We start from the raw sequence: 27,062 nt of genomic DNA, 5'->3' as shown, positions 1-27,062 counted from the left end.
TTAAACTGAAGAAACAGTCTGTCCGTATGAGTAAATATACTGTTATGTGCCGTTAGGTAATATCATTTTTACTCATTAATGGAGTAAAAAGTATGTTAATAAAATTTCCACGTCCTTATGCCCGAGCGCAGCAAATATCATCAAACTAAATATTAAACAACTGAACACATAAAAGCGGCAAGGATAAACAGCTAATAGCTCTGGATAATAAACCAAAACAACCTTTTGGTTCTACTGACCCCTATCAGAAATTCAATCAACATAATAACGCCGTATCTTATTAATGAACGCGAGGATAGCGTTTCATGTTGCCGCTGCATGATCCAACACTTGATTACTTTCTTAACTCCCCTTCTCATTTCAGACGCAGTCAATACAAAACCTGCTGTAATCACTCTATTCCGCGCAAAAACCTACCTTTACTGTCCAGTCGTAAAGGAGACCATTCAGCAGGACAGTGTCATCTGGGATGTTTTGGATAAGCCCTCCGCGTAACTATTTTGCGATATTCGCCCGCTCTTCGCCAAGCAGCAGCTGCAAGTTGTCTCTTCAGCTTTTGAGCAGATAGATTAAATTATTGATGGTGGAAATTGCATGGTTGAGGTAATGGACTCCCATGACTGAGCGGATCCTTTGGAGTTGGGTTGAAGCAGTTGGATGGCATGGTGAGCGCTCGCTGTGTAGTGCGCATTGAGAGAGCTCTCCAGCTTGAAATGAAGGCTTCATTCCTCGCGACAACAGTAACTACTGCGTGACGTTGCAACATGTGACTCCAGCGCGAGCGCGACCGAGCGCCAACCGAACCGAGTGAGACGCTTATTCCTAACGAATAACCGGAAAGTATGTTATTATGGAGAGCCAAAGAGCAACATATGAGAGAAGCCTTTTTAATTCCTGGATGTGTTGAGACTGAGTGTGCTTTTCCATAGGCTATTTTCGTTTCTTAAGTCATGGCATCTTCTCTTAAGTGCTCCTTCAACTGATTACCATCGAGTTGGGCTTCGTGTTTAATAATGAAGGTATATATAAAATACGATTCCTTGTTTACCAAAGTGAATCACTTAAGCTACTGCGAACTCAGTTTTGTTTCATTTTTGTTGACTATTTGTATTGAGACATGAGAAATTATACCTACACCTACACGTGAACACCTGAAATCTAGTTTAGTTTCATGTAGAAAGCTGCTTTTGTAGGCTACTAACGGTAAAATAATAATTTATTGTTTTAAGTTATTACATTCGCAGTTCTCCATTCAAAAGATAATTTATGGTTTTATGTTATTGCATTTGCCATCTAAATGTCCATAGTTCAATCCACTTTAAATGCACTGGCTTTGCTGCCACCAAATGCTGCAACAGCTTCCTAATGGACAGCCGTTAGGTTAATATGAAACACCTTTTTGTGACAAGACTATAGATCATCTGCTGAAATTGATATTTGCAATTGTGACTCCACAAAGGTAGCTTCAAAGTAAAGAGCTCACTCCTTACCCCCACCACATCAAGGACCTATTATTCCCTGGCCCTCTCTGTATGTGATATTTTAAACTATTGTCAGCTCGCGACCCTCTGTCTGCCAAAGGAGCTTATGTGCCAGATGTTGGTTCACTGCTTTTAATACTATTCATTGTTCTTCCAGTGTCAGTTATAGTCCTCCAATAATAGGAGCGGTTTGTCTGATATTTGTAAGGTAAATGGTCAGAGATGTTCAGACTAGGGTGGTGATATAATTTTGCTATTCAACAGCAGCTTTACCGTTTATTCTATGCAGTATTTCACATGACCTTCCAGGAGGAGTTCAGGAGAACTACTTGTTCTTTCACCCCATGCTATACACCACATCATTAGCCCCATACTTTCACCAGGACTCTAAAGCTCCAAGTGCTTTGGATCTCGTCCAATACAAGATTTATATTGATGAGTTTGGTGTATAGTGATGATGATCATTCTCTGCATAAGGTAATGACGTGGAGCGGTTTCAAACCTAGCTGTTCCCAGCATGGGAGTGGATGCTAACACCTGCCTCCCCATCTCTTTATTTCTTTCCATCTCCATCTTTGTTTCTTACTCTCCTTCTCATCTTCTACCTTTTTGCACTACTTAACTTGCATACTTTCACGAATATACTTTCACCTTCACTCGTTTTGACAAACTCATGCTTACAGCCCCTTCCTCTCTCCTATAGGGACAAGCCAAGTTGAATATAACTCATCCCATAGGTTCACAGGAGGAGAGGGCAAACCCTGGATGACAAAGAGTTGCATCAGCAATTACTGAGCGACATGACTCCAAGAGAGGTAAAATGCGCACACGCGCATACACACACACACACACTAACTCACTCACTCATGTACACTCTCACACTGCGCATTAAGGCTGTTCCAGCTAGGTAATCCATAAATAAATCACTCTGCTTCTCATTAGGAGCACAAAAACAACATGGATCTCATTCAGAACTGCACATACAGCACAAAGTTGACACCAGCACCACAGACAGAACTAAGATAACCACAAAGTGGACATATGGACTAATGAGAATACAGCAAGAGATGAACTGTGGAAAGACCTTGACTTTCATTTGCTGCAACTTTGTGGAAACTTTAGGGTCCATAAAATGAAGACAAAACATACAGTGTGGACATTAGAGCTGAAACATTTGCTGAAACTTGACCATCAGGATCGGCGTGTTCAAAGTGTTGAATGTTGAGAGAGTCGGAGCGGCGTCAGAAGCGATGGCCGTGTCTCTATCCAATAGGTCGGGTCGCTAATGACGTCACCTCAGCTTTCTCAAAAACTCGCCATCTGTTGTCTTGTGTTCTGTCTTGACCCATCGTAGCATATTCCATCCTGGAGCTGACAGTACAGGTCTTCCACACTATGGACAAAATAGGATTTTGAAGTTGCCTTGTGACACTTAATGAAGCATCTCTCTGAACATGTTGGAGGAGATCTGTGTCCTGTACAAACCTGAAATGGTGAAATACTTTCTGCTACTCCAGGGCAAGATAACAAAACTTTTAGAGTGTCAAAACTAGCTGTAAAAACAGAGGTGATGACTTCTTGAGAAAAGAAAAAAAAAGGAGCTTTGGGCCACTGCTAGAAAACTAGAAGATGAGCAAACTAGACCAGTTCATAGTGTAACAGTCCAATAAAGTCAGTTTACAACATTTATCAAACACATCACAGTACTGTCACAGTGCACAGGGAAGTGAACAATGTCATTTCTGACCATCAGTGCTGCAATGAAAAACAAAAATAAACCACAAAATGGGTGTCAGCATGGCACCAGTTTGCACACTGAAATATACTCTTAAAAATAAAGGTTCTGTATTGGCATCTATGGTTCCGCGAAGAACCTTTTAACATCCATGGAACCTTTCCATATCACAAAAAGTTTTTTATAGTGAAAAAATGTTCTTCACACCAAGAAAACAATAGTTGAGGAGCCCATTCTTTGCTGCAAAACCCCCCTTTATTTTTAAGAGTGTATCTGAGTCTTCACAAACATTTCCCACACAAGCCAGCTGTAAACAAAAATATGAATGACGAAACATAAATCATGCAGAGTATACTTTAAAAAACTCAGTCAACGTCAATGATTTAGTGTTGTTTAGTCTGTAATGTGGAGCGTACGTTTGAGTATGTACACTCGCTCAAGTGTCCCATCTTTCCATTTTGTCATTGCATTGAAATGAGTGAGTCACTTAGTGGAACTTAAGTTTGCCCATTCCTGGGTGTCTGTCTGTTTTTTCGGCTCGCTGTCTTTAGGGAAGGGAGTCTGGGCAGTGCTTGGTGTGACTCACATCACCGTCTCATCTGAGACCCACTCTGTAACACTGAAGAATTGCGCAGTGCTCATCTCCCCAATAGCAAGATGCAACAGGTCCCTGTTATCAATAAAGGGCCAATGGTGGTCAACAGTGTCCAGTTGTGTAAGATAAAGATCTCAAAGTCTTGACTTATAGCAGCTACATTATAGGACTACACACTTAGATATCCACTTTAGCACATAGACACAATGAGCTATACAATCCACGCAACTGTAATCTATCCCTTGCAGCATACACCAGCTACACTGGTAATGTATCCGTGGGGTATAAGCCCTCTGCTGCACTTTATCCCTTTGTACACACATCCTCTGGTAATCTAGCCTTTTGCTTGCCCAACAAACCCTTATGTGTCAAGGGTGAGTATATTTACATAATTAGGTAGACAGTTCTTGTTATGCACTGTTGTAGCCTGTCTTTTGTGGTTACTATGCATAGTTTGTATATTAATTTAAAATATGGACATATTAATACACTGTGGACTTCTAAAAATGAATGCATGTGAGAAGAAACACTATAAACAAATAGTACACTTCAGATTTGAAATAGCACTACAAGTGATCTGACTGACGGCTGTAAGCTCAAAATTGCATTGATTTACTTATTCATTGTTATGATGAATGAGAAATTGATGATGAATGAGAAATGAGAAATTAAGAACTCGAGTGTCCACAAAGAATGAAAATCACTGTTCTACAAAGCAGTCGGAAAGAAACTGCAGTCTAAATGACCTCTAAGAAATGTTAAACATTCAAATGTGGAAAAAAAAGAAAAAAGTTTGCTTTGTTCAACAACCTTGTGTTAGAGCCCTTAGAAATAACCTTAAGCAAGTCTATCAAAGTCATGCTCAAACACAAACACAGCCCGGATGACATTCTTAACCAACATCCACAGAGGCAAATTGCAAACATGTTAGAGAAGTCCTGCATATACATACCCAAGCATTGACGTTGGCGAATAGTTAGAGGATTCCTTGGCGGAGCCTTAGTTGCCAGGCACCAGCACTAATGCTGCTCTGTAGCTATTCACATACAGAGAGGCAAGTGCCACTCCATTTTATATCAAGTGAGTAAAGCACACAGGTGGGTGGCAAACAAGTAGCAAAGCTCATCATACTGACCCCATCCAACTGTTAGAATTAGAGTGCAGATGTATGCTGGAGGTCAATAATATATATCCCATACACATTCACAGACACACAAACACCCTTGTTTACACAAAACATTAAATGCAAACACAATGGGGTCACGCACCCTAAATAGCAAAGTTCTTTTCAGAAGTCTAACAGGAAAAAAAAACAGACATATCCAGCGTCGTTTAAAAGCAGGTTATGAAGGAATTACACCATAAAGTGGAGATATCACACGACCTCTTGCAGAACGAGCGCTTTGCGCTAGAGCGCCGCAAGTCACGCTCCTGCTTGAGCGCGCGCCCAATTCCTCAAACCTCTTGTGGTTTTCTTGCGCAGAATATCCCGCGATCGGAGATGTTAATTGACTCAATGTCTTTAGACTTGTCCAAATAGTAGCCTATCTAGTGTTTATCATAAACACTAAAAGCGTCGGAAGTATCATTCAAATAATTTTGGCACAAGGAAATTAGCCTTTATTAAAATTGTGATTAATCTCAATATGATGATTGCTATTTTTATAGTTATATAGGCTATTGCTGTTCGCAAAATTGTGAGACTATTGCTGTCGCAAAATAGAATCTTTTAAGGGGGGTAAAAAAAAAAAAAAACGGACCTTTTCCTTTTTCGCAATTGTGACGAGCACAGGCTTTTATTTCCCAAAGGAACTCTGCATATTCAGTAGGCCTATAATAAATTCCTCCCGCGAGTGAAGCAGGGCGCAATAAATCGGTACATCTCTATAAAAGTTAATTAAGAAAGCCGCTCTCCGTAAACAAAACAATTTTCATATTTAGTTCATAAATAAATATCCCCTTATCATCCGCGGCGGTCAGTCAAACGAGGATGAAGGAAACGCGGATTAAACTGTAAAAATATGATGCCACAATAGCATTATGTGATGTCTGAATTGAAACCTACCAAGCTCAGATTTGTTATTGAAGCCCACCCTTAACTCTGCAGCGATCAGAGAGCGGAGGGAGGGGGGCGGAGAGGGAGATTCTCAGCTAGATAACACAACCCCATTTATGGACTGATCCGATGACGTACATTGCAGAAAGTTCTATAAAAAACCTTCCGTACATACAAAGTGTGTCGTGCCATCCCCAGCACCCCCCACCCTCCCCGCATCCGCCTCCAGCCCCCTCCCCCCGCATGCCCACACCCACACCACCAACCCACATCTCTATCCCTCTCTGTCTTATGAACTAAAATTATATTATATATACGTTTAGGTTTAGGAAAAAAAAAAAAAATGCATTCAATAAATGAAAACATGACTCTGAGCCGTTAGGGGTGTAATAAAATCACACACAAATAATCGTTTAATAATAACAACATTTCAATCTAAACAAAACTAAAAATATTTTTATATTTCATATATTGATGCCTAAGTATTTAGGCATTCACCACTGGATCATTTGTAAGCAAAAACAAGCATTATTTCGTTGAAAAAAAGAGAGTTGAAATTATGCATGAAATATTTGCTCATAAAAACGGCGCTCGTGATCGTTTTGTTGCATGTCAACAATAATATTCATTACATTTGCCCGAAATTGACAAGAGCATTACAATGACAAAACGGCAATAATAAAATCTAGTTATAGCTAAAACCAGCTGCTATTATTTTCGGATTTGTCCAAAAAAACACATGCTGCTGTCCCACTTGATTTATGTCACTTTAAAGTCAGATGTTCGATACATTGTTTTTGTAGCAACAGAGATTTTCTCGACAACATGTTTCGTACGATTATAATAAGGAAAAAATGTTTAATAGAGAAATTACCGATTTAGCAGTGCTGAAAGAAGCTAACGCAGCCGGACAAAGAGAAACAGTCATAAGGATCATTTAAAAGCAGCTAAATGACACACTGAATGTCTTCCGCCTGATAGACTCTTGATTAACGCAGTGCTGAGGCGCCCGTGGGCTTTCATGTCTGTCTGTTTGTCATTCAATCGCTTCACCCTTTAATCAGATTCTTGGATACAAAGAAAAAAAAAAGCCGACCGTAGCCAATATCCTCCGCTCATCCCTCTCAGCAACTGAGACGAATTCCTAAACTTAGTCGGCATAAAAGTCTGAAAATCATCAGCGAAAGGCTCCTTTAAAACGCTGACTGTCCTAATTTCGCCTCTGTCTTGCACAGCTTTTCTTCAGCTTTCTCCACAATACGCGTGACACCCTCTCAGCCATTTCCTTATCAGGCAATCTTATCGGTGGCTCCATCTAACCCGGTCTGAACAAAATCTGACCACGCCTATTCTATCCAAATTCTTATTCACTTTAACTGGAAATATATATATGAACACACAAACACACACACAATGTTTTGACCATCGGGCTATTTTTGGCGAGGCAATTCAAAATACTTTAACATGATATGTTATCTGTGGCGAAAGCTTTTAGCTCTAAGTGGTTCCCAACTGTTCGGCGTGTGCACAGACAGACCTGTGCGCTGGGGAGCGAGATGAGCAGGTGATGCTGGAGGAGAGGAGTGGATATCTCGGGATGAATGAAACGGAGAAGCGGTCCGTAGTAAAAACACTAGCAATATGTCCACGATGACGAAGTGCGGAGATGCTACAGACGCGATTACATTGATAGGGCTGGTTGCACCACTTTAGGATCGATTCAACGAATAAATTATCCCTCCATGCTAACGAAAACAACATTTAGCTGATAAGAAAGGATGATGAGAATGACAGCTACAGAGATAGATAGATAGATAGATAGATAGATAGATAGATAGATCTTTAGAGGATCTTTTCGTTTTCAGCAAGACAATAAGTAGAAGGTAGCTCGTGCTGAGTCGTATATTTTATTAAAGACAAGCCCCATTATTCAGCAAGCAAAGAAAAGCGTGTGCTAGACAATTGCGCATTTAAGACAACAAGAATTCCGCAAGCATTTGATTATGATGAGGACGGAAAGTCAGCTGTTTACGCACTTACATGCACTATTTACTTGCATTTTTTTTTTTTTTTTGCTCTATAAATAACACCACATGTAAAATAACCGCTAAATATGAACGTCTCTATAGGGGTGAACTGTGAGATATAGAAATGAATGCATTATTCCTTTTCAATGAATTCGTGACAGAACTGTGGTAGTTAATTGAAACAACTTTGTCACCGTTTGGTTTTCTGCTCTAGTCAGTGTAAAAGGATAATGTAAGTTTAACATTTCCCTCATGACTCAGTGCCTTTTCTCTACCATCTCTACCCAAAGCACTTCCTCACAGCGCAACATTTTCTCTATCCGTAATCACTAATCAAAGTAAAAATGCGTAAAGAGGTGCCATTTCTCTATGTAGAAGTGAAACATCTGCCCAAGAAGGGCTGCTAGTGAAGTGGAGAATAAAACAAACAGGTCTTACCTTTTTAAGAGCTGACAACCACTATCAGTGGTTAGATCTCCAAGACCAACACTTGCATTTCCCAAAGTTAACGCTGTGCACCAAGTGGAGCTTGCAAAGTACGCGTACACTACAGCAGCTCTACGATTGCAACTTTCACATGCTCTAAGTGGCGACAAAACTCCAAGCGCAAAGTAAGCAGCCCCACTATCGACTGGATCTTTTCCTCACGTTTGTTTCTTTGTTTTGTTTTTTCACCGGTCTCCCTCCGAAAGCGAAAAAAGAAGGAAAAAGTGAAACAATTCCCTAGCTTTGGCAAAAGAACTGCAAAACACAAAAGGCGATGTCCACTCACTCCGTGTTAGTCCGCAGCGTTCAACGACTCCGGTGCCTCTGTCCAAAGTGCTGAAATCATAGCACAGCTAAGGTTACTTAGAGGCAAAAATCTATACTTTCGTTAAGTGCCACTTGATATTGCTTTACTCTATTGCTTCCCCACGCCTTGTCACGTGAATATATCCTTGGCAAGCCCGTCCTGTTAATATTTGATCACATGTTGGCCGGTCGTTTTCTTAACAAAAGAATCACTTATCTAAAAAGTCGCTCATAACCCTCTAAAGAGGAGTCCCCCCAAAAGGCTTGAAACCCACGTCCCCAAATCACACAGTAATAGCGCCTTGGTGCTCTGCTTTTGTCCTGCAGGGCAGATGGACATATCTACACATGTTGCTTTTTCACTTACAAGAGAGAGCACTTGTAAAAATGATATTCAGTATAAAGGCTAAAAGCCCAACAGGCATCAAAGCGCAGATTGGCATACAGCGCAACAAAGGCAAAACCCAATTAGAATGTATGTTCTCTACGGTTGTGTATGTGCCGGCGTTAGGTTTGCTCAGACCTACGAATCACAGAAAACAGCAGCATTACAAAGTTTTACATTCATGTTAGCAAACCTGAACCCTCGTGTAAGTAGCCTTCAGCGTTAGGGTCTATTAGCACGAGAGCACTCGTATATGTCGTACATCAAAATCTGTTCTTTTGATACCAACCCTACAGTGTAAACACAAGCCATGCCTTTTGGAGTAATTATTCCTTTAAGTGTAGTATTTCCGTGCTACTTACCATGTTCCCCTATGCTGTCCTGGAGATAGAAGTGTCTTAATATCCACACACTCCAACAGATGCTGGTAGGTAATGTGTCTTGTTTGAAGTCATCATATGAGAACTTCTGCCGTGCTCAGAAGATCGCCCACCACTTGGGTGACTTATGAATCTAATAACCCTTTGCAATATCCGCGTGCTTAAACTCTCTAACACCTTGGTGACTGTGCCGACAGGACAAATAGCAACCAGTCGCGATTTACCCAAAACCCCTATACAGATTTACGCAGTGCCTTAGCTCAGAGAAAAGCCGTTAGTGCTCTTACGTGATTGAAAGACGCGAAGGCGGTCAAGTTTAGGTAGCAACTACAACCCCGAGACACTGAGTGAAAATGAATGACCATAAGAAAAGTTGCGCATCCAAGACAGCAATGTGCACTTTTTTCGCGTGTCTGTGCGTGCACTGCGCGTGATATGTCAACATTACGCGTAGCCGGTACAGTTCAAGACATTTTTCAATCTGGCTGTGTTCCCAGGGATAAGTCAGGTAAGATCACATTTCACAATATTATTTTCTGCCAAGTAGGACCAAGTTCTCGGGAGACTTGTTGCTGCTGCTACAAAGCTGTGCTAACTGAAAGCCAAACAGAGGAAAAACATGGTTTTAAGTACCATACTTACATCTGTGCAATACAGATTTGAGCTTCGTTATGTGTACTACAGGAAAAGAAAAAAGCTGAATCCTCGTCAGTCTTGAGGCACGCTGTCAACTTATAGAAATGACAACGTTATTTTCCCCCGTACGCCTTTATCTTGACATAAAGAATGAAGTGGAAGTCACGAAATCCAAGTACGACCGTTGTCTGTTATCAGTAAAATTCCATCAGAGCGCGAACACTCAGACATCTAATTGTTATGCAGTGACGAGGCGCTATGCTTGGATGTGTCCTACAAATGTGCTGGAAAGTAACATGAGTAATAGGTGGTATTTACCCGCAAATGAGCCAAGATTCGTTCGAGCCGGTGAGTTGTAAAAGACATGAAACGCTATTGTATTTATAACTCAGAGCAACAGTAAACAGTATGCTTAGGCAACACGGACACGCACAGTAAACTAGCTGGGAGGAAAGAAAGAAAGAAAGGGAGAACAAGTTCAAAAGCTCAATGGACAGAGTCTTTTCTCACAGAAACTTCTTTTCTGGTTAGCACTGACAGACACTGTTTCCTCTAAACTCACAAGTCTAAGTAGCTGTTTTGATTCAACAAGTTCATTCATTCATTCATTCATTCATTCATTCATCCATCCCATTCATCCACATGAAGCCCTGGATTACTGCCAGTAACAATCACAATCTAACTGATTTTATGTTAGCCAGTAGTAGCCGGATATGATGATAGCATATACCTGAATCAATCGGACTGAAAATGAATGCAAACAGGCTGCCTCTGTGTTTGTCATCTTGGGTTTGCTTTACTTCAAGAAAAAGCTGATTACACACAACTGCATCTCTCATCCCTGCCGGTCTGCTTAAGATGTAATGCAACTGGAGACAGCTTTTCTTCAGACCTGGTTTTTCAGGAGTTTTTAAATGCACTTTTAATGTATTTTCCATGTCTTTCTAGATTGATTAAGTTATGATGATATAGAGAACTGATTCTTTACTAAATCAGAAACAAAACCCTGACAATACAATACTTTCCTTGTCGCATTACATAGCTTATGCAAAACCAGGTTTATGTAATTTACTTTTTTTTTTACTTAAACATTTGTCTGTTACTGAGCTTCCTGCTTCACATTCATCCCTGCGTGACTCGTTTTGCTCTTGCAGGTCTTGGTGCACTGCAGACTAACACGTACTAGTTCTCCATGATCAGATGAGGATCAACAATGCTGTCAGGACACATTAATGAGCATGGATGTTGCCGAAGAAATTTTTCAAAGAACGAATGTCACAGGTGAGTATAGTTTGTGGAGTATATAGGTATTTTAATCAAAGACCATTGAGTAGCCCTTGAAGTGGTTAAACAGAATAAAATGCAGCCTCGCTGTATAAAAAGTGTACCTCATGTGGAGGGGTCAGGGCCAGTATTGAGGACACCACACTGATACTCTTCTGAATGTCTAAACACAGCATCCAGAACCTCCCTCAGGTAACCCCGTCATCGCTTCCTCTCCTTTCTCAAAACTGCATCACTTCATCACTCCAGTCTTCCTTTCGTCTCCTCCGTTCTTTCCACGCTCCCACAGTTTTCACAGGCTCCCTGGATGACTCACATGCGGCCCTCTGCACCACCTCTGCCCTCCCCCGTAACTCCTAAACAGAGATACCCAGAACCTCAAACTACAGGTCAGTCAGACCACCAGCATCTTCTCCTACCCAAGGCTACACCCACCGTTCCGGCTCTCATCTGACGCCTTTCATTTTGGCTTGGTGGTTTATTTAAGAACCTGAACCATTGCTATTTATTTTCCTATTATACACAAACACACACACACACACACACACACACACACACACACACACACACACAATCTTTGGCCCTATTGGGATCAGGTTGTATTTATGAGTCCAAATTGTGAGCTTTATTTCAACACGAGGCATTCTATTCTATTCTATTCTATTCAGTTCTTTTTTCCCCATTATGATAATAAAATATTTTTAGATAGACATTTTAGGACTTAGCCGTCAAAAGCCAGAAGACAAGAGTGATTGCACTTCTCAGATGCATTAGCAATATAAAATATTCAAAAATATTAGTGTGGCATGTGAGATCTCAGCTCTGTTCTTTATGGCTCATTTAAGGGAATCCTAAGTGAGAAATGCTGTACATCCTTGTAGAAACTACAAAACTCAGGTTTAACAAGAAGAAAAGCTTCTTTTTAAAAAGAGGCTTTTGGAGAAAAAAGGTCTACCCTATAACTCTGTACTGTCACAATATGTAAACCACTTTCTCTTGCTAGTTTTATTTGAATGCAATGTTGTCTTTATGCGGGTCACCTGAGCTCGCTTGTTTGTCATGCCTAATTACATTTGGGCTTCGCTCAGTCTCCAAAATCATTATGAGAACTGAAGTGTATGGCAGCCGAAAGAATTGCATCGTCAGCATTTTTGAGCCCCCTTCTTCACTCCATTTACCGACCACTATTAAGAGTGGATGGGTCCGTGGGGAATGCCGTATCATTTCTCTGTTTCAATTTGTGTTCCATAAATATCAGTAATGGGGCTTGCACGTCACAACTTACACAGTACCTGGCAGTAAAAATAACCCTTGGCAGTGGGTGTGGGCACGTGTCTGTGGAAGGATGCGTCCAGTCTTCTGTAGGACTGAGGGAACATCTATAGTTTCTTCACATAATTTCTCTCTCATCCTCACTCTCTCACAGCTCCTTTCTGGTGCCATGCTCTACTGTTTCAGCTATGAATTCAAATTGGACACAGACAGCCATTAGAATGCATAACATTCATATTCAGTGTTCATAAATATACATTGTTCACATAAACAGGGCAAAAGGACAAATTCAACAAGATGGGTTTATATTCAGACTACTGGGGATATATGGAAAAATGTGGGAAGAATCAATCAATCAATATATAAAGTGTGCAACAAAACTGCACACACTGAACTTTTTTGAAGATTTCAGCAGAATTGGAATGCCTGTGATTCACAAAGTACTACATATCCCAGGTGAATCTGACTATGCTCTAAATCTATTGCTTAAAAATTTATTTAAGCAGAAATTGTGAGAAGACTAGGCCTAATATTCTGTTGCCCAGTGATCTTAGATCTGAGATTGCATACTCACTCTGGTATTCTTCCCTGGCAAATCCTACCTCAAGAATCCTGATGATTTAAATTAGTAAATCGTCTAGTGGTTTGTGATCAAGAAGTGCCAATGACTGAATCACATGGGGAGGTGGATCTTTATGTTATAATGAGTCATCATACAGTGTTAAAACCTATGATGATGTTGAACTTATGATGACTACAACACTGAGTAAAATGTTTGAGGAGTGACTGTGATTGACTTTTTCTCATCAGTCAACAGTCTTTTTTTAGATAAAGTTTGTCATTATGCTTAGTGAACTTTTTGCTTTAGCATTTGGGTATGATTGGCTATTCTATTCTATTCTATTCTATAAAATAAGTCTATCAGAGAAAGTGTTCATACTTTAAGCAGAACTGAAAAGCAGTGAAAGATCAAATCAGCATTTTACTACTACGTCTAAAAAAGATTGACTGATGACAGAGAGAAAAAGTTTGTCAGTATGAAGCAAAGTAAAGAAAGTGCTCATACTTCATACTTTCATACTGACCAGAACTGAAAAGCAGTCAATCAACCAAATCAGCATTTTACTACTAACTCTCTCGCATATTTGAGTAATGAACATGGTAGGGTGTTGAGCGCTTTACCATTGCAATCTGCTTCCTAAATAGATACACTCACTCTGTGGCCATTATAACAGCCTTTTAAGTTGTTGACAAGCTCTGATCTAGCATTACTATAAGAGATGCACATAAAGACAATCTTACCATTAATGTAAGTGCACCTCAATTAGATAGAAACACACCCACATTTAAAACGTGAGAGATCTAGGCATGAACATATTTATACTGAGAGAAGTTTGTCTGAATGCACATGCAAATATGCACATACACAAGTACAAACACATTAATTTGCATACTGTACGTAATAACAGTTAATGTAGGCTACTAGGTTATGGAAGTTAGTGCTTGCATTCATATCATACTAAAATGTTATTTACTTGCACAACATTATCATATGTTGCCTAATAAAGTGGTCAAATTATTAAATTAAATTAATAATTTTATAAATAAAATGATTTATGTACATTTATGATTTCGGCAGACTTGCTTTTATAACAGTTTTGATAACGTGAAATTTAAATGTGGTTGTAGATATATTTATATATAATATGTATAAGTTATATTAATATTTGATCCAATAATTTAAGGCAAAATATTTTATGACTATAAGCTATGTTCCCGCACCCATAGGTCCTGAGGAGCAGTTTATTTGACTAGTCTTATTTGCATGCTTTTCAATAGCTGAGGTTTGTAAGGGCCAACAACAGTGAGGTTTTGTCTATTTGCATCATGGTGTACATGAACATCTAATATTGAGCTGTTCATACAGCAATACGCAACACTGTTTATAGTTTTAGTGGTAAAGCTCTTTGCTAAATGGACAAAATAGGACAAACAAAAAATTAGACAATTAATTTGTTGACATCATTAGGTACCAAGACATCAAAGAATGCTGTTCTTTTTATAAGGTCTTAGACATGAAAGCTGCGAGTCTCAAGAGCATATGCGCTTGCAATGTTTATGTTTTTATTCATCTGGTGAGTCAGTGGCCATTTTCGCTGGCCATTTTAGTTAGCATTTGGTCTCTTGTGGTACTATTGGCAGTTGTAAAAAGTTTCTTAATAGAGTTCATTTTTATAATTAAGAGATGACAGTGTGAATGAGATAAATAAAATAAATGACTACTCATTTGCTGTACTGATAAACTCACCTATAAAAAAAATAAATAACGATCTGCCATTCTTTAAAGGAAAAAGAAAAACTGATTATTCTGATATCCCTTCAAACCTGTATGATTTTTCTTGTGTGGCACAAAAAAAGTAGATTTTGAATAATGTACTGGTTGCTTTTTCTGCGAACAACAAATGAAGATGGGAACTTTCATACTTTAAAAAGCAATAAAAGAAAATACGACATCTGTAACAAATCTCTGATTTGTTACTTTGAGTCAAATTGTTCAGTGAATCACTTGATTCATTTCACAAAATTGATCTAGGTTGTATTTTCCAATTATGGTCGCAAGTTCCGCTGAACTTATTGGTAAGAACGAAATTTGTGACCATTTCATAATTTAAATATTTTATGTGCTATTGCACACACCAAGCCCCATTCAAAGTAATCGCACAGAAAAGGATAACCAGTAAATTGTAACTCATATTTGTGACCCTGGACCACAAAACCAGTTGAAAGCTGAATAAATAGGAATGTTATGATAGGAAAATATTTGGCCGAGATACAACTATTTGAAAAACTGTAATCTGAGGGTGCAAAAAAATCTAAATATTGAGAAAATTGCCTTTAAAGTTGTCCAAATGAAGTTCTTAGAAATGCATATTACTAATCAAAAATTAAGTTTTGATATATTTACAGTAGGATATTTACAAAATATCTTCATGGAACATGATCTTTACATAATGTCCTAATGATTTTTGGCATAAAAAATAAATAAATAAATCTAGAATTTTAACCCATACAATGTATTTTTGACTATTGCTACAAATATACCCCAGCGACTTAAGACTGGTTTTGTGGTCCAGGGTCACATTTGTTTTCTATAGAAGACAGAAAGATGTGCAGGTTTGAAACAACACGAGGGTCAGAAAATAACGTTAAAACGTTAAAACATTTGGGTGAACGGTCCCTTTAAAACTAAAACGAGGACATGATGTTACTCCTCACATTAACCACCAAACTATTGTTTTTGTTGAAGTGCAGTCACAACAACGCATCATTTGCAATGTATTATAATGCAAATTTCCTGACAGTTTTGTTGCATCATCATTTGCAACTTACCATTAGGATTGGATATCTTGGTAATGGCATATTAGTTCCTGGACTAGGTTTGTTATTTCAACTTTGTCTTAAGAACAGGTGCAAACTGAATGTTGTCATTGGGCCTGTAATTCAGTTTTGACACTAAGCAAACATGTGTGCTTGGCGTGAAGCCACTTGTTTCTGTTACACTGTAAAGCAATTTCCAACATGTCCATCCCCTCACGTTTGGCATGCATACAATCAAACACGCAGACACAAATACCGCCCTCCCCATAACACTACAATAATAGACAGCTCGCTCAATGGTCTAAAGTAAAGCCATTAAAGTGAATAAAGGCGGTAGTTACTGAAAGGCTAGGAATTGTTAAAGACAATACTAAAAGAGTGGGATTTCTTCCCTGTTGATCTGTTAGGGATATCCTACTCCAAATGCTTCCCTCTATACATCAAAGGGCCGGCGCAAATAAAAGCATGCTTGTCGAGGGTGAACAAACTGCCTCCTTTGTGCCGCCTCCCAGCCAAACTCAAGCAACACAAAGCAGTTGGATGTAATAAACTGCAAAAAGAAGCCCGGCACTATTTAGATGACATGCTCTGCTCTGGTGCTTGGCTGCGTACCTTTGTCTGCCTCTAGCTGGGACCGACATATAATATTACTGCATCGAAATCCTCTTAGACTCCAGGGTCCGATTACAGCCCCCCTGTACTTCTCTCCAGTTCTTTTCTTCCTTTAAACTAAGCAAAGTTGATATCTGTCTGATAAAACAGAGACTGTTAACACTTTAGCTTTAAGCCTGCGGCTGTACAGTAGGGAGTGGTCTGACAGATTGAGGATGTTTTCGAATACAATGAACATGATTTATGTCAGTCATCTGAAATGGAGTAGAATAATGTGTGTTTAACCCAAGTATATAAAGAATGCTTGGGCATGATGAATGAAAAGATAAGGCAGATACAGTATTTACTGTCCTCATTCATCAGTTTGGATTTAGAGTTACGTCATGTGGAACGATACTGACTTCACAATACTTCAGAAGCATTTTTAGGTCTAAACAACCAAGTTAATAATGCAAAACCTTACACTTCATTCAAAAAAAAAAAAAACGGACCCCAATGATAATCTTCATGTAGCCTCCTTATGGCTCAAACTGGCATTAGCAATGGGTTTCGATTTCCAGGAAAGCAAATACTGATAATCTGTGTACCTTGAATTCAGTGTATGACACTTTGGATAAAAGCATCTGCCAAATGTATAAACGTAAAATAAAATCATCATAGTAAATAGTCATTGTATGGACGAAACACTTGTATTTACATTATGAGCGACTGATGACTTAATAATAAGGTTCATTTGTTAACATGAATTAACAATACTTCTACAGCATTTATTAATCTTAGTTAATATTAATCTCAGCATTTACTAATTCATTTTTAAGATCAAAAGTTGAATCTCTTAACATTAGTTAATGCACTGTGAACTAACATAAACATGAGGATTAACAAAGGTTAATAAATACTGTGAAAATATTATTATTTGTTGTTAGTTCATGTTAGTTAATGCATTAACTACTGTTAACAATTGAGACCTTATTGTAAATATATTATTTATTATTATATTATTTCCACAGGAGACAGGTTTGGATCGACATGATGGTGATTAAACAGTGACAGAATATATAGAATTTAAAATTAGAATTACTAAAAAACATTTTTTTCTATGAATTTACAACATGAACATACCATCACACTATCGGAGGCTTCATGTATGGCAGGTCTAATCAGCTAGAAGAGCAGCACAAGTCTCTCATTAGCTCTTCATCTCACTCCCCATGGGTAAAAAAAGCAGCTTTTCAATGGAAATGTTCAAAGAGAGGCTTGATTCGGACAGGCTTCGAGGGGAAGAACTGCGGGGCTCGGGGCCCTACGGGGTAACGGCGCTTTCTGGCCGCATACACCTCATAAGGATACCTGGGCTCATATTGGATTTCACTGTGTTTGTGAGGAGAGAATAAAACAGCCTTAAAGTGATGTTATGACTCATCACCAGGGTCATTTGCTCTCGCTGCAAATGAGAGTGGGTGTCTCACTAACTTGCAGATATAAACTGGATATTGTTTTCATTATTCTACAGCTATATTTGGTAAAGGAGAAGAGAGCGAGTGAAAGAAAAGCAGCAGAGAGAGACAAAAGAAAACCTATAAGAACGTTTGCATCAAGACGCTCCCTCTCAGGTTCCTCCTTCCCTCCTCGCCAGATAATGTTTATCGTCAAACCTTCGCAAATGTCAGCTTGTCGTGACGGGATGGACATTTGCCCTTGGATTCTGACGCCAGGGGTTACCTAATCAACACCGGTCCTTTGTGACTCAGTCAACTGGATTTCACGAAAAAAAGGACTGAAAACGAATGACCCCTATAGGTGAGAACACCACAACAAAACATCAAATCCACGGAGAGGACGTCTGCGCTAATAATCAAATCTGGTGTCCACATTACGTGCTATTTTTCATTTCACTGTCAAACTTCAGGACATTTTCACCCTCAGGATAAGGCTGTAGCCATGGTTTGATGTGGACGCCATGGCAACACAATAGGCGGTCTTTAGGTGTCCTCACAATAAGAACGAGGTCGTCAGGGACTGACTCATCAACACCAATGCTCCATACATTCGCCCTATTTATTGACCGACGGAAGGGTTAAGTAGGGGATGAAGTTCGACAACAATGTGGTTCGGAGGGAAATTGAGTACATGGGTTTGTGGCAGAAAGAAATTATATAAATAAGCATAGAAGATGAAACCATACTCATTTTGCTTCATCACATTTCTGCCTGTGGTTTACTACAAAGATTCTCCTCCAAAGCCTGTGAAACAACCTTAGAAGCACCCACGCCACATGTAACCATAACTACACGCGCCGTCTTTGCCCTTCAGATGATCCATACTCTGAATACAGTCACCTGCTGTCATGCGATGGGATATTGTGGTGTTCCTGTAGTTTGGTTTGAATATATTTGAATGGAAGCTGCATTGTTTTCACTCGGCGCTTGGCCTCTTGTTGCCCTCTGACGTAATGACACACCTTTTGTTTGCAAGGTTTGGACTCAAACAATGCGCAAAGCGTTCAGAACAATAACATTCTCGTTATTCTCCATCTGTAACTACCGCTCATCTAAATACTTCCGGTTGGATCATCTTATCTAGATGTCTTTTGATATCTGTTTGGTAATGTTTCTGTGGGAACGCCAAAGGAAGCAATATTGCATCAGAATGCTAATTCCCATCAGGCTTACCTTAATGCTGTGGTGCGCTGCTAGGTAGCGTCGGACCGGTGGTCCCATTTGACTAGGTCTGATTTCGGAAAACGCGCCAGATCCGCGGATTCTCTCCCTGCTCCAGGAATTTTGATATTCGTCTGAGTGGCGGAGCTTGCAGGGAGCGGGTCGATCTCCCACGTACCCTGCTTTACATTTCAAATCTTAGCTTATCCAAGGATTTCCATACCATCTATTTGAATATTTTCCACTCTGAAAGCTGGGAATTAGTGTGCTGAAACACTCCTGTTTCATAATCCTTCATATGACAGTCGCAAACTTCATGATAATAGATGCCCCTCATCCCTGCAAGAAAAAAAAATCACAAATGAGATATTAATGTCTCAATTGTTTCTCCTAGAGAGCAATGAGAATAAATAAAGGACAAACAGAGGCTGGAGCTTCAAAAGAAAAAAAAGATCTCAACGAAGTGATGAAATTCTGCAAGATTTAAATTAAAATGTTTCTTATCAAACGTGTCCATGAACAAACTATGTGGGCTCTTATACACAATTTTGTAAAAAATAATATATATATATATATATATTTTTTTTTTTTTTTTGCCCAAATACTTACTCTTTTTGAATGCCAACACCCGCCTCCGTAGTTTTTATGTACAATTTTAGGGATTTTAGGATAAATTTTTCATAATTAAAACATAACTAAGAACTTAAATCTTCTGAGTTATTAAAGAACAACTTTGAACAGTTAAATTCTCATCCATTTAAATGCAACATACTGTGTGTTCAGATACACATTGTACGCATGTGAACAGAGATTATTATGGTTTAAAAAATTAAATAAAATGTGATCAATCTACACTAAGGGCATACTTTGTTAACATCCAGCTTTTCTAAAATAGTCATAGACCGTCTTTATATAGAAAGCCATTGTCCTTTCTGCAACAATTTCATAATTACTCATCCAGTTTCTAAAAGATAATGCATCATGAGAATTGTTACAGGCACACCTGCTTGTGGTTTGCAGAATAATCAATCCCTCCCAGCAGGAGCTACACGCAGACAAAGGCTAACATTTATTTTGATGACCTTTAACCTAATGCATTTTCTGTACACTTCGTTTTGGAGCAGTACCGCCACTTTAAAATGATTAAATATAAATATGTTTCATTTATTTGAAGTGAACACTCGCTGTAAATATTATGTGTGTGGCATGCTCTTTTAGCCTATTAATGAGGTTTTTCCACATCAGTCATTTCTGGTAATCACATATGGATCTTACATTGTTATTAGAGTAATAATCAAAGCAGATTTTTTAATAATCATAAATAACTCAATACCTTTATCAGTTCATTCATATGTCTCAAGTACACCTCTTTGGTGCATCTTTCCTCTTTATTCTTACTTGTTCTCTAAAGACTTGTAGCTATCAGGGGCATTTTCTGCAACTCCTGTTGAGGCCGTCATTGAGTCAGCGTCTATTTCTGGTCTAGTCTCAGGTGTTCCTGCTAATCAAATCACACTTATTCATTATCTTCATCCTTTCAGGCATTCGACTATTATCATCCTGCTATTTCTTTTCTCCCACCCTGTTGCTCTCACCCTCAGCTTTTAGATTCAACCTATTTGTCTTTTTAATTCTAAAACACTGTGTTCCTCTCGAGGCAATCGTAGCCCATGCACCGCTGTATCTTCTGATGAGGCCTTTTAAATTATACAAAAAGACAAACGTCAAAGGAGATTAGAACTTGAGGATTAGATTAAAAGATAATGTTACGACAAGGGGTTAAATATAAGGAGGGCAAATAAGACGAGCCATGCTAAACCATTTCGCAAACTACTATTAATCTTGCATCAAATGTGTTTTTTATCTGCTAGTAAGCCACACGTTTAGTCAATATGATGCGTTATGACACTGCACACCCACACATAAATCTGTTCGATATAACTTCAGGTCAGATGTAGTGATACGCACGACCACAGGTTGTTCAGGAAGTTATCAAGGCTGCATCATCTCTGAAGTGTTAGCTGGCAAACTCTACTTTCTCTCTCACATGTAAGGAGTACAGTGGTGCTGAAGTCTGTAATTAGCCGGGTACAAAAGCATGGCATCTGTGATGTGAGCTGGCTGGCGGAGGAGAGAGGCTACGTTGCTTCGTAGGAGGTACTGCGTGTGTTTGTTTACGCCGTGGCGGGGGCGTGTTAGCCTGTGTTACGCCACTCACCTGTCACAAAAACAGCGAGGAGCAATCTGGTTTTAAATTCTGGAGAACGCCCACCCAAAACTCTATCCTTTCTTTCTTGCAGAGTCTCCGTTTTCCGTCTGTCACTCTGTCGTGGCCACACCACACTCAGAATCCATCTTCTGTTCTTTTTATAACTTAATGCATGGCTATATTCATATTATGCTTTTTAAAAAATAAGAAAAAGAGGAATTTGAAACCCAAAAAATAAACTGGAGTTCCCCCACACTACTTCCCCTAACTTTATCAGCGATCTCTATGAAAGGATTTCTTTATCAACTCAACAAAAGCAAACATTTTTATTTTCGATCCTATCGAAGTCAAACTTTAGGGCTTTTCACGCACTTTACACATGCATCTTTTTTTTCCTCCACTTTTTATATCACAAAACAATGCATGTGAAGTCTCTTGGGGCCCTCTGATAAGACAATGACTTCAACGTGATCCCGTTCTACCTGCAGTTGCTAAGCAACATCCACCTCCAACCTCTCACTCAGTCTCATTGGACAATCTTGGAAACACAGCTGTCAGCTCATTGGCTCAGAGGAAGTTAATAAACTTTAGTCACAGCCTTCCCCTTTCAGGGGGAAAAGATCAGTGTACAATTTTTGTGAATGAGAGAGAGAGGGAGGAACAGAAGCAGGCTGAAATACAGAGGGAGTGTCACTGCTCATGTTTTCTTGATGCATGCTTGAGCTAACTGTTAAAAAATAAAGCAGACAATGAAAGCATGCTGCAAACTGTCAGTTATGAGACTGATATCAAAGTTGAAGAAAAGATGTTTCCAGTATTATAGCTGACACTGTGTTTCACCTTGGAGGGACGCTTAAGGGACACTAAAAGAGGGAGGCGGGTATCCAATTGCGTGTTGAACATCAGTCTTTTGTGATGTTTGGCTGTGGGAGTATCAAAACAGCAACCAAGGGGGTATTACTAAGTATCTCATTACTGTTTAGTCTGCAATTCAAAAATCTCAACAATAGTTCCACCAGTGATCAATACTAGCTGGTTAACAGTTGTTGTTACAAAAAACAGAAAAAAAAAGAAAAAAAGAGAGATGTCAAAATAAGATCAGACAACCTTATTTCTTATTTATTTGTATTTTAATTTATTATAGGGCTTAAAATCTCTCAAAAACAAGACATCCTTAATATTAACTAAATAAATTGTAAGAATGGAAAAATGGTCAGGAGTTAGTTTACAAGAAAAAAGAACAGCTATATAGCCTAGGCCTACATGCTACATTGTTTTCATATGTTTACTGCATGTAAAAATGAACTACAGGGTATAACACACAAAATATGAAATATTAAAACAGGCCCATGAGGGATTTTTTTTCAAGGAGGATGATATGTAAATTCATATTAACCGAATCAATAAACACAATAAACGACCGCAGTTTTAATATTTACTGGTATTTATGCTCATGCTCTTGATAATTCATGACCCGCAATATTTTTTTTTTCTTTCCCGATCACCAACAAAACACTTGTCAAAATCACTCAGCGCAACACAGAGACTATGGCCTTTATAAACTCTTACACACAAACGGAAAGCCTTATTCCTGCTAACATCTGCTTACCTATCTGAAGATGAACTTCATCCTCCAATTGTATATGGCCTGTCCATCAGTTTGACTGGTTTTGATATGCTTCATTAATTTGTATTTAATCGACATTTTCACAAAGGTTTCTCTGTACTTGCCGTCTTAAGCAGGTTTGAGACCACAAATGTGATGCTAAAAGGTGAATGGCTTGAATTATTAACTTTGACAATGGGTAAGTAGTCGCCAAATTCATTAAGTCGCCATGTGCTTTTAGCAATCGGAAACAAACGACGTTGCGTCATTTGAATATCCAATCTGGTCAGTTTAACTAGAGGGTCCAGTCTCCTGTAATCTGGAAAACCGCGAGAGAGAACAGAAAAAAAAATATATATATAGATTTATATATATATACGTATACTTTTACCACGGGGCGCCTTTAGCCCCGTTGTACCCCCTCTCTCTCTATATATAGAGGGTACGTGGCGTAGCACTTTCCAAAACATCCGCTTTTCAAGATGCACGTGTATATCTGTCTGATCCTTGACGCGATCGCGCGCAGCAGTGCAAAGTTGATTCTGTGCTTACTTGATCTAATATTTGATTTTTTTAATTTTAATTTTTTTAAATGTTGTAGATTTAAGTAGCAAATGAGAATCGCTCAAATTAATGCATATATTTTGAGACAAAGGTCTCTTTATGATTTTCATTTTTGTTTAAGATAGTTAAAGCAACACTTTTTAATTAACGAAAGAATATGTAAAAGTATGGTATTTGAGGTAAAAAGCGCCCCTGCTGTTGGGGCTAAAAGGCGCACAGTAATTAACATGATAATTAATAGATGAGTGACTTTTCCATTTGTTGACATGACATGGTTAGATTCAGATGGTAAATATCATATATTATGTTGGGTGTCCATATTAGAGATAATCACCATGTTTAGAATGAAACCATCATATTTAAAAACATGATATTAATCATATCATATAATAAAATATAATTTGTTGTTACTACTGGAAATATATATTCAATTATTATTGGATCTCCTTCAGTGCTTTCAGAATCTTTACTTATTAAAATGATTTTGTCTCTGTATTTTAAAATATATTTTTATATTAACATATTTCAATGACAGTATTTTTATTGAACAAAAATTAATTATTTTTCAAAATAAGAAGAAAATAGTACAAACTTTGCTAAAATGATTGTTTTGATCAAGTATTAACTTAGATATTATTTAAAAAAGCATTTTAGCTTAAGTATTTGTATCAATACCGTGTGTGGGGTAAAAGGCCCCTCTTGCCACCTCATACATTTATATGATTTTTAAACAAAATAAACAACTTGATTTATTTCACATAAAATCTGTTGCTCCATTAATGTTCAATACAATACGTATATATTTTTTCTGCAATTATACATTTTAGGCGCAGTGAATAGCAAATTTTTTCTTATATATATGATATGTATAATAATATAATACAGCATTTAATTTGTAATCATTTCTTGGATAAATTTAGTCCCAATGTTAACATGAGATGAGTAAAACAATAAGACTGTAAAATTGCATTGAAATGACATCAAATTTTTACTCCAAATATAAGTACATCTTTTAATTAAAATAACATTTTATAATGAGAATGGTACATGTTATATTAGATACAAATAGTGGACAGTCTGCAAACTTGAGATCACAGAACTGCTGAAAATAATGGATGTAAATGTGATAATTGTGTTAAATACTTGGTACATATTAATAGATTAATATTAAAGCATACTTCTAAACTCAGCTTGTCAGGCATGGGATATTTCAGTATTCAGTATGATTTTTTCTCTCTCTCAGGACCTTTGAAAAAAAAAAAATGAATAGCAGTAAAGGTAACCATTTTTATTTCTAACTTTTTAAAGAGAATTGATTACAGAAAGTAGTTGAACACCTTCTCACCCCGAATCCCGTTGGTAACGCAACTGTCTGTATAGCCTAACTTCATCTCTCAGTTCAGCAGAGTTGGAGGGTGGTCTCCTCACATTTCAGGCCTGGCTTATTATCCATTGATAAAGAGCAGAAAATACAGTAAAGATTTGGCAGAAAATGTAGACCAACTGCTTAATCTAAACAAGTTTCATTCTTTATTAATGGACCGAGAGAGAGAGCGAGAGATTGAGAGTAGGAGGAGCAGATCATGTGGTTTTGGCTGTGCGCTTGACATTGCTACACAGCTGTCAGCTGGTCCGCCCATTACACCACTAGACTATTTTAACAAACAATGCATTATGTGAAGAATTTCTAAATTGGATTATGTCACATCCAAAATGCATGAGAACAGTCCAGAGAGCAGTGACGCGTAACTGTACTAACTTTCCAGGTGTTGAGAAGAGTGATGCCAGGACTGTCAGTTTCAATCCAATGACTTTGTTTGGGTGCGGCTGGTGTTACTTATTATTGCTCTGTTATTCTAGAAGTCTATTAAGTTTCATTCTCCTTTGCAGAGGAGCCAAGCGCACTCACAAAGTATGAGACAACTTAGCAAATACAATAAACATGAAATATCCAAGTTACGCTTAAAGAAAAAAAGATCCCCCAATTTCTTCTCACCATGTCAGAATAATCAGCCTTTCATAATTGAAATGGTCTAAATAAAACAAACCGTACAAATGATGAATCGACGTGACACTATAGTACAGATAAACTGGAGAGAAATGTGTACAGTGAGCAAAGAGATTAATAATATGCAATTAATTCTCCAATTATGTAAGCATGTTAAGATTAAAAAATTAAATATTACCTGTCCATTCAAAATGAGACCGTACTGTAGAGCACAGTTTTCAAAGCAGTTATTGCTTAGTCATATTTTAAGGTCTAATAGCGTCAAAACAAACAAATAATATAATGAGATATTTGATCACATTAGTGTAATATTTATTTTTCTAGGCCAATGGAGGACCAAACAGGCAGAACTTTATGGATGTGCTGCTCTGGATGCCATGAGCCCAGTACATCTGCCTGTAGGCGTGTTACATAATTATCTGTTAATAATAGCCTCATTAACAGAATTGATTACAGTTAATTCCTTAGGCATGATGTTAGAACCAGCACAGCTATTCGCAGCGCAGCCGATTGTCTTGCAAACCAAAAAACACCATTCAAAAATAGACAGATAAAGCTTAGCAGACAGCCATGGTTTCGTCACTCTTCCTTACAGCAAGGACTGACACAGCTAAACCAAAGCATTTGCACTGAATCCCGTTCTGGCTGATGAAGATTACAAGCAATTCTGTGTTAATGTTCATTGTATTGTTGGATGTGTTAAAGAGTTTGAACATTAAACGGGCCACTCTTGACGGGAGGCTCAATTTTCTTTTGGTTCAGACAGATGGCATGCAGGAAATGGACCAAGATGAAGCTCAAGCCGCCAGTCTCCAGACTCCCCTTTTTCCTCTGTGGGCTGAACCCATAAGCTCTGAACTCTCTACAGAGACTACAAATCAGCAAGAAACAAGACGACTGAACTGCATTGCAAGATATCTGCAGAGAATGTGGTTAATTAGACTGAACTAATAGGTTTTTCTGTGTGGCTGCAATTTAAAAAAAAAAAAAAAAAAGTTATGAAGCAAAATTTCAGTAATGCTACTTGTAAATGCCCCACAAATATAAAATAAAGTACCTTTAAAACTGTAAAATTTCTGATGTTACCAGGCCAACAGCTACAAAAGTCTCAATGCAATTATCTGTATAGAGCTATTTTGTAATCAGGAGTCCAAACATTTGACTAGTTTATTAAGAATCTCCAAATACTATGCATTATTTGTGAACTGTCCCAAGTTTGTGAATTTAAGAACAACAACAAAAAAAATGTAATGCTCAGTTCAATAAAACACAAGGTCGATATTTCTCAACTGTTATTTCTTTTTAGTCAATCATGAAATAGAAACTGCTGACCTGAAAGTAGCTCTCTAAATAGAGAGATTAAAAAAAAAAAAAAGTAAACA

At 38.2% G+C, this 27,062-nt stretch overlaps 1 protein-coding gene and 1 long non-coding RNA gene across 9 annotated transcripts in view; one reads left to right on the top strand and one right to left on the bottom strand.

The window, feature by feature from the left end:
* Positions 1-23,435, bottom strand: part of bdnf (brain-derived neurotrophic factor) — a 30,557-nt gene extending 7,122 nt beyond the window's left edge. Inside the window, exons 1-3 of one of the 7 annotated variants that reach the window (XM_058782345.1) lie at positions 23,112-23,435; positions 19,306-19,632; positions 12,664-12,829 (exon numbers count right to left, since the gene is read on the bottom strand). In XM_058782345.1, coding sequence (XP_058638328.1) covers positions 12,664-12,750 — 87 coding nt within the window. In that variant the 5' untranslated portion in view covers positions 12,751-12,829; positions 19,306-19,632; positions 23,112-23,435. Of the gene's footprint in view, positions 1-417; positions 711-4,763; positions 5,217-8,332; positions 8,385-9,433; positions 10,072-12,663; positions 12,830-19,305; positions 19,633-23,111 lie in introns of those variants that run through there. The other 6 variants (XM_058782346.1, XM_058782350.1, XM_058782347.1 and 3 more) reach the window with 6 other exon arrangements.
* LOC131544264 (uncharacterized) lies at positions 894-26,938 on the top strand. 2 transcript variants are annotated; one of them, XR_009272079.1, is made up of 5 exons: positions 894-1,019; positions 2,185-2,296; positions 11,242-11,368; positions 11,621-11,760; positions 26,443-26,938. It is a non-coding gene; the product is annotated as an uncharacterized LOC131544264 (long non-coding RNA). The 2 variants fall into 2 exon arrangements; XR_009272078.1 differs by lacking the exon at positions 894-1,019 and adding an exon at positions 1,708-1,958.
* Positions 26,939-27,062: the final 124 nt, after the last annotated feature.

The sequence above is a fragment of the Onychostoma macrolepis genome, chromosome 07 (genome assembly GCF_012432095.1).
Source record: "Onychostoma macrolepis isolate SWU-2019 chromosome 07, ASM1243209v1, whole genome shotgun sequence".
NCBI classification, from domain to species: domain Eukaryota; kingdom Metazoa; phylum Chordata; class Actinopteri; order Cypriniformes; family Cyprinidae; genus Onychostoma; species Onychostoma macrolepis.
The sequence above is the reverse complement of the archived record's forward strand: the minus strand, read 5'-3'. Positions and strand labels throughout refer to the sequence as shown.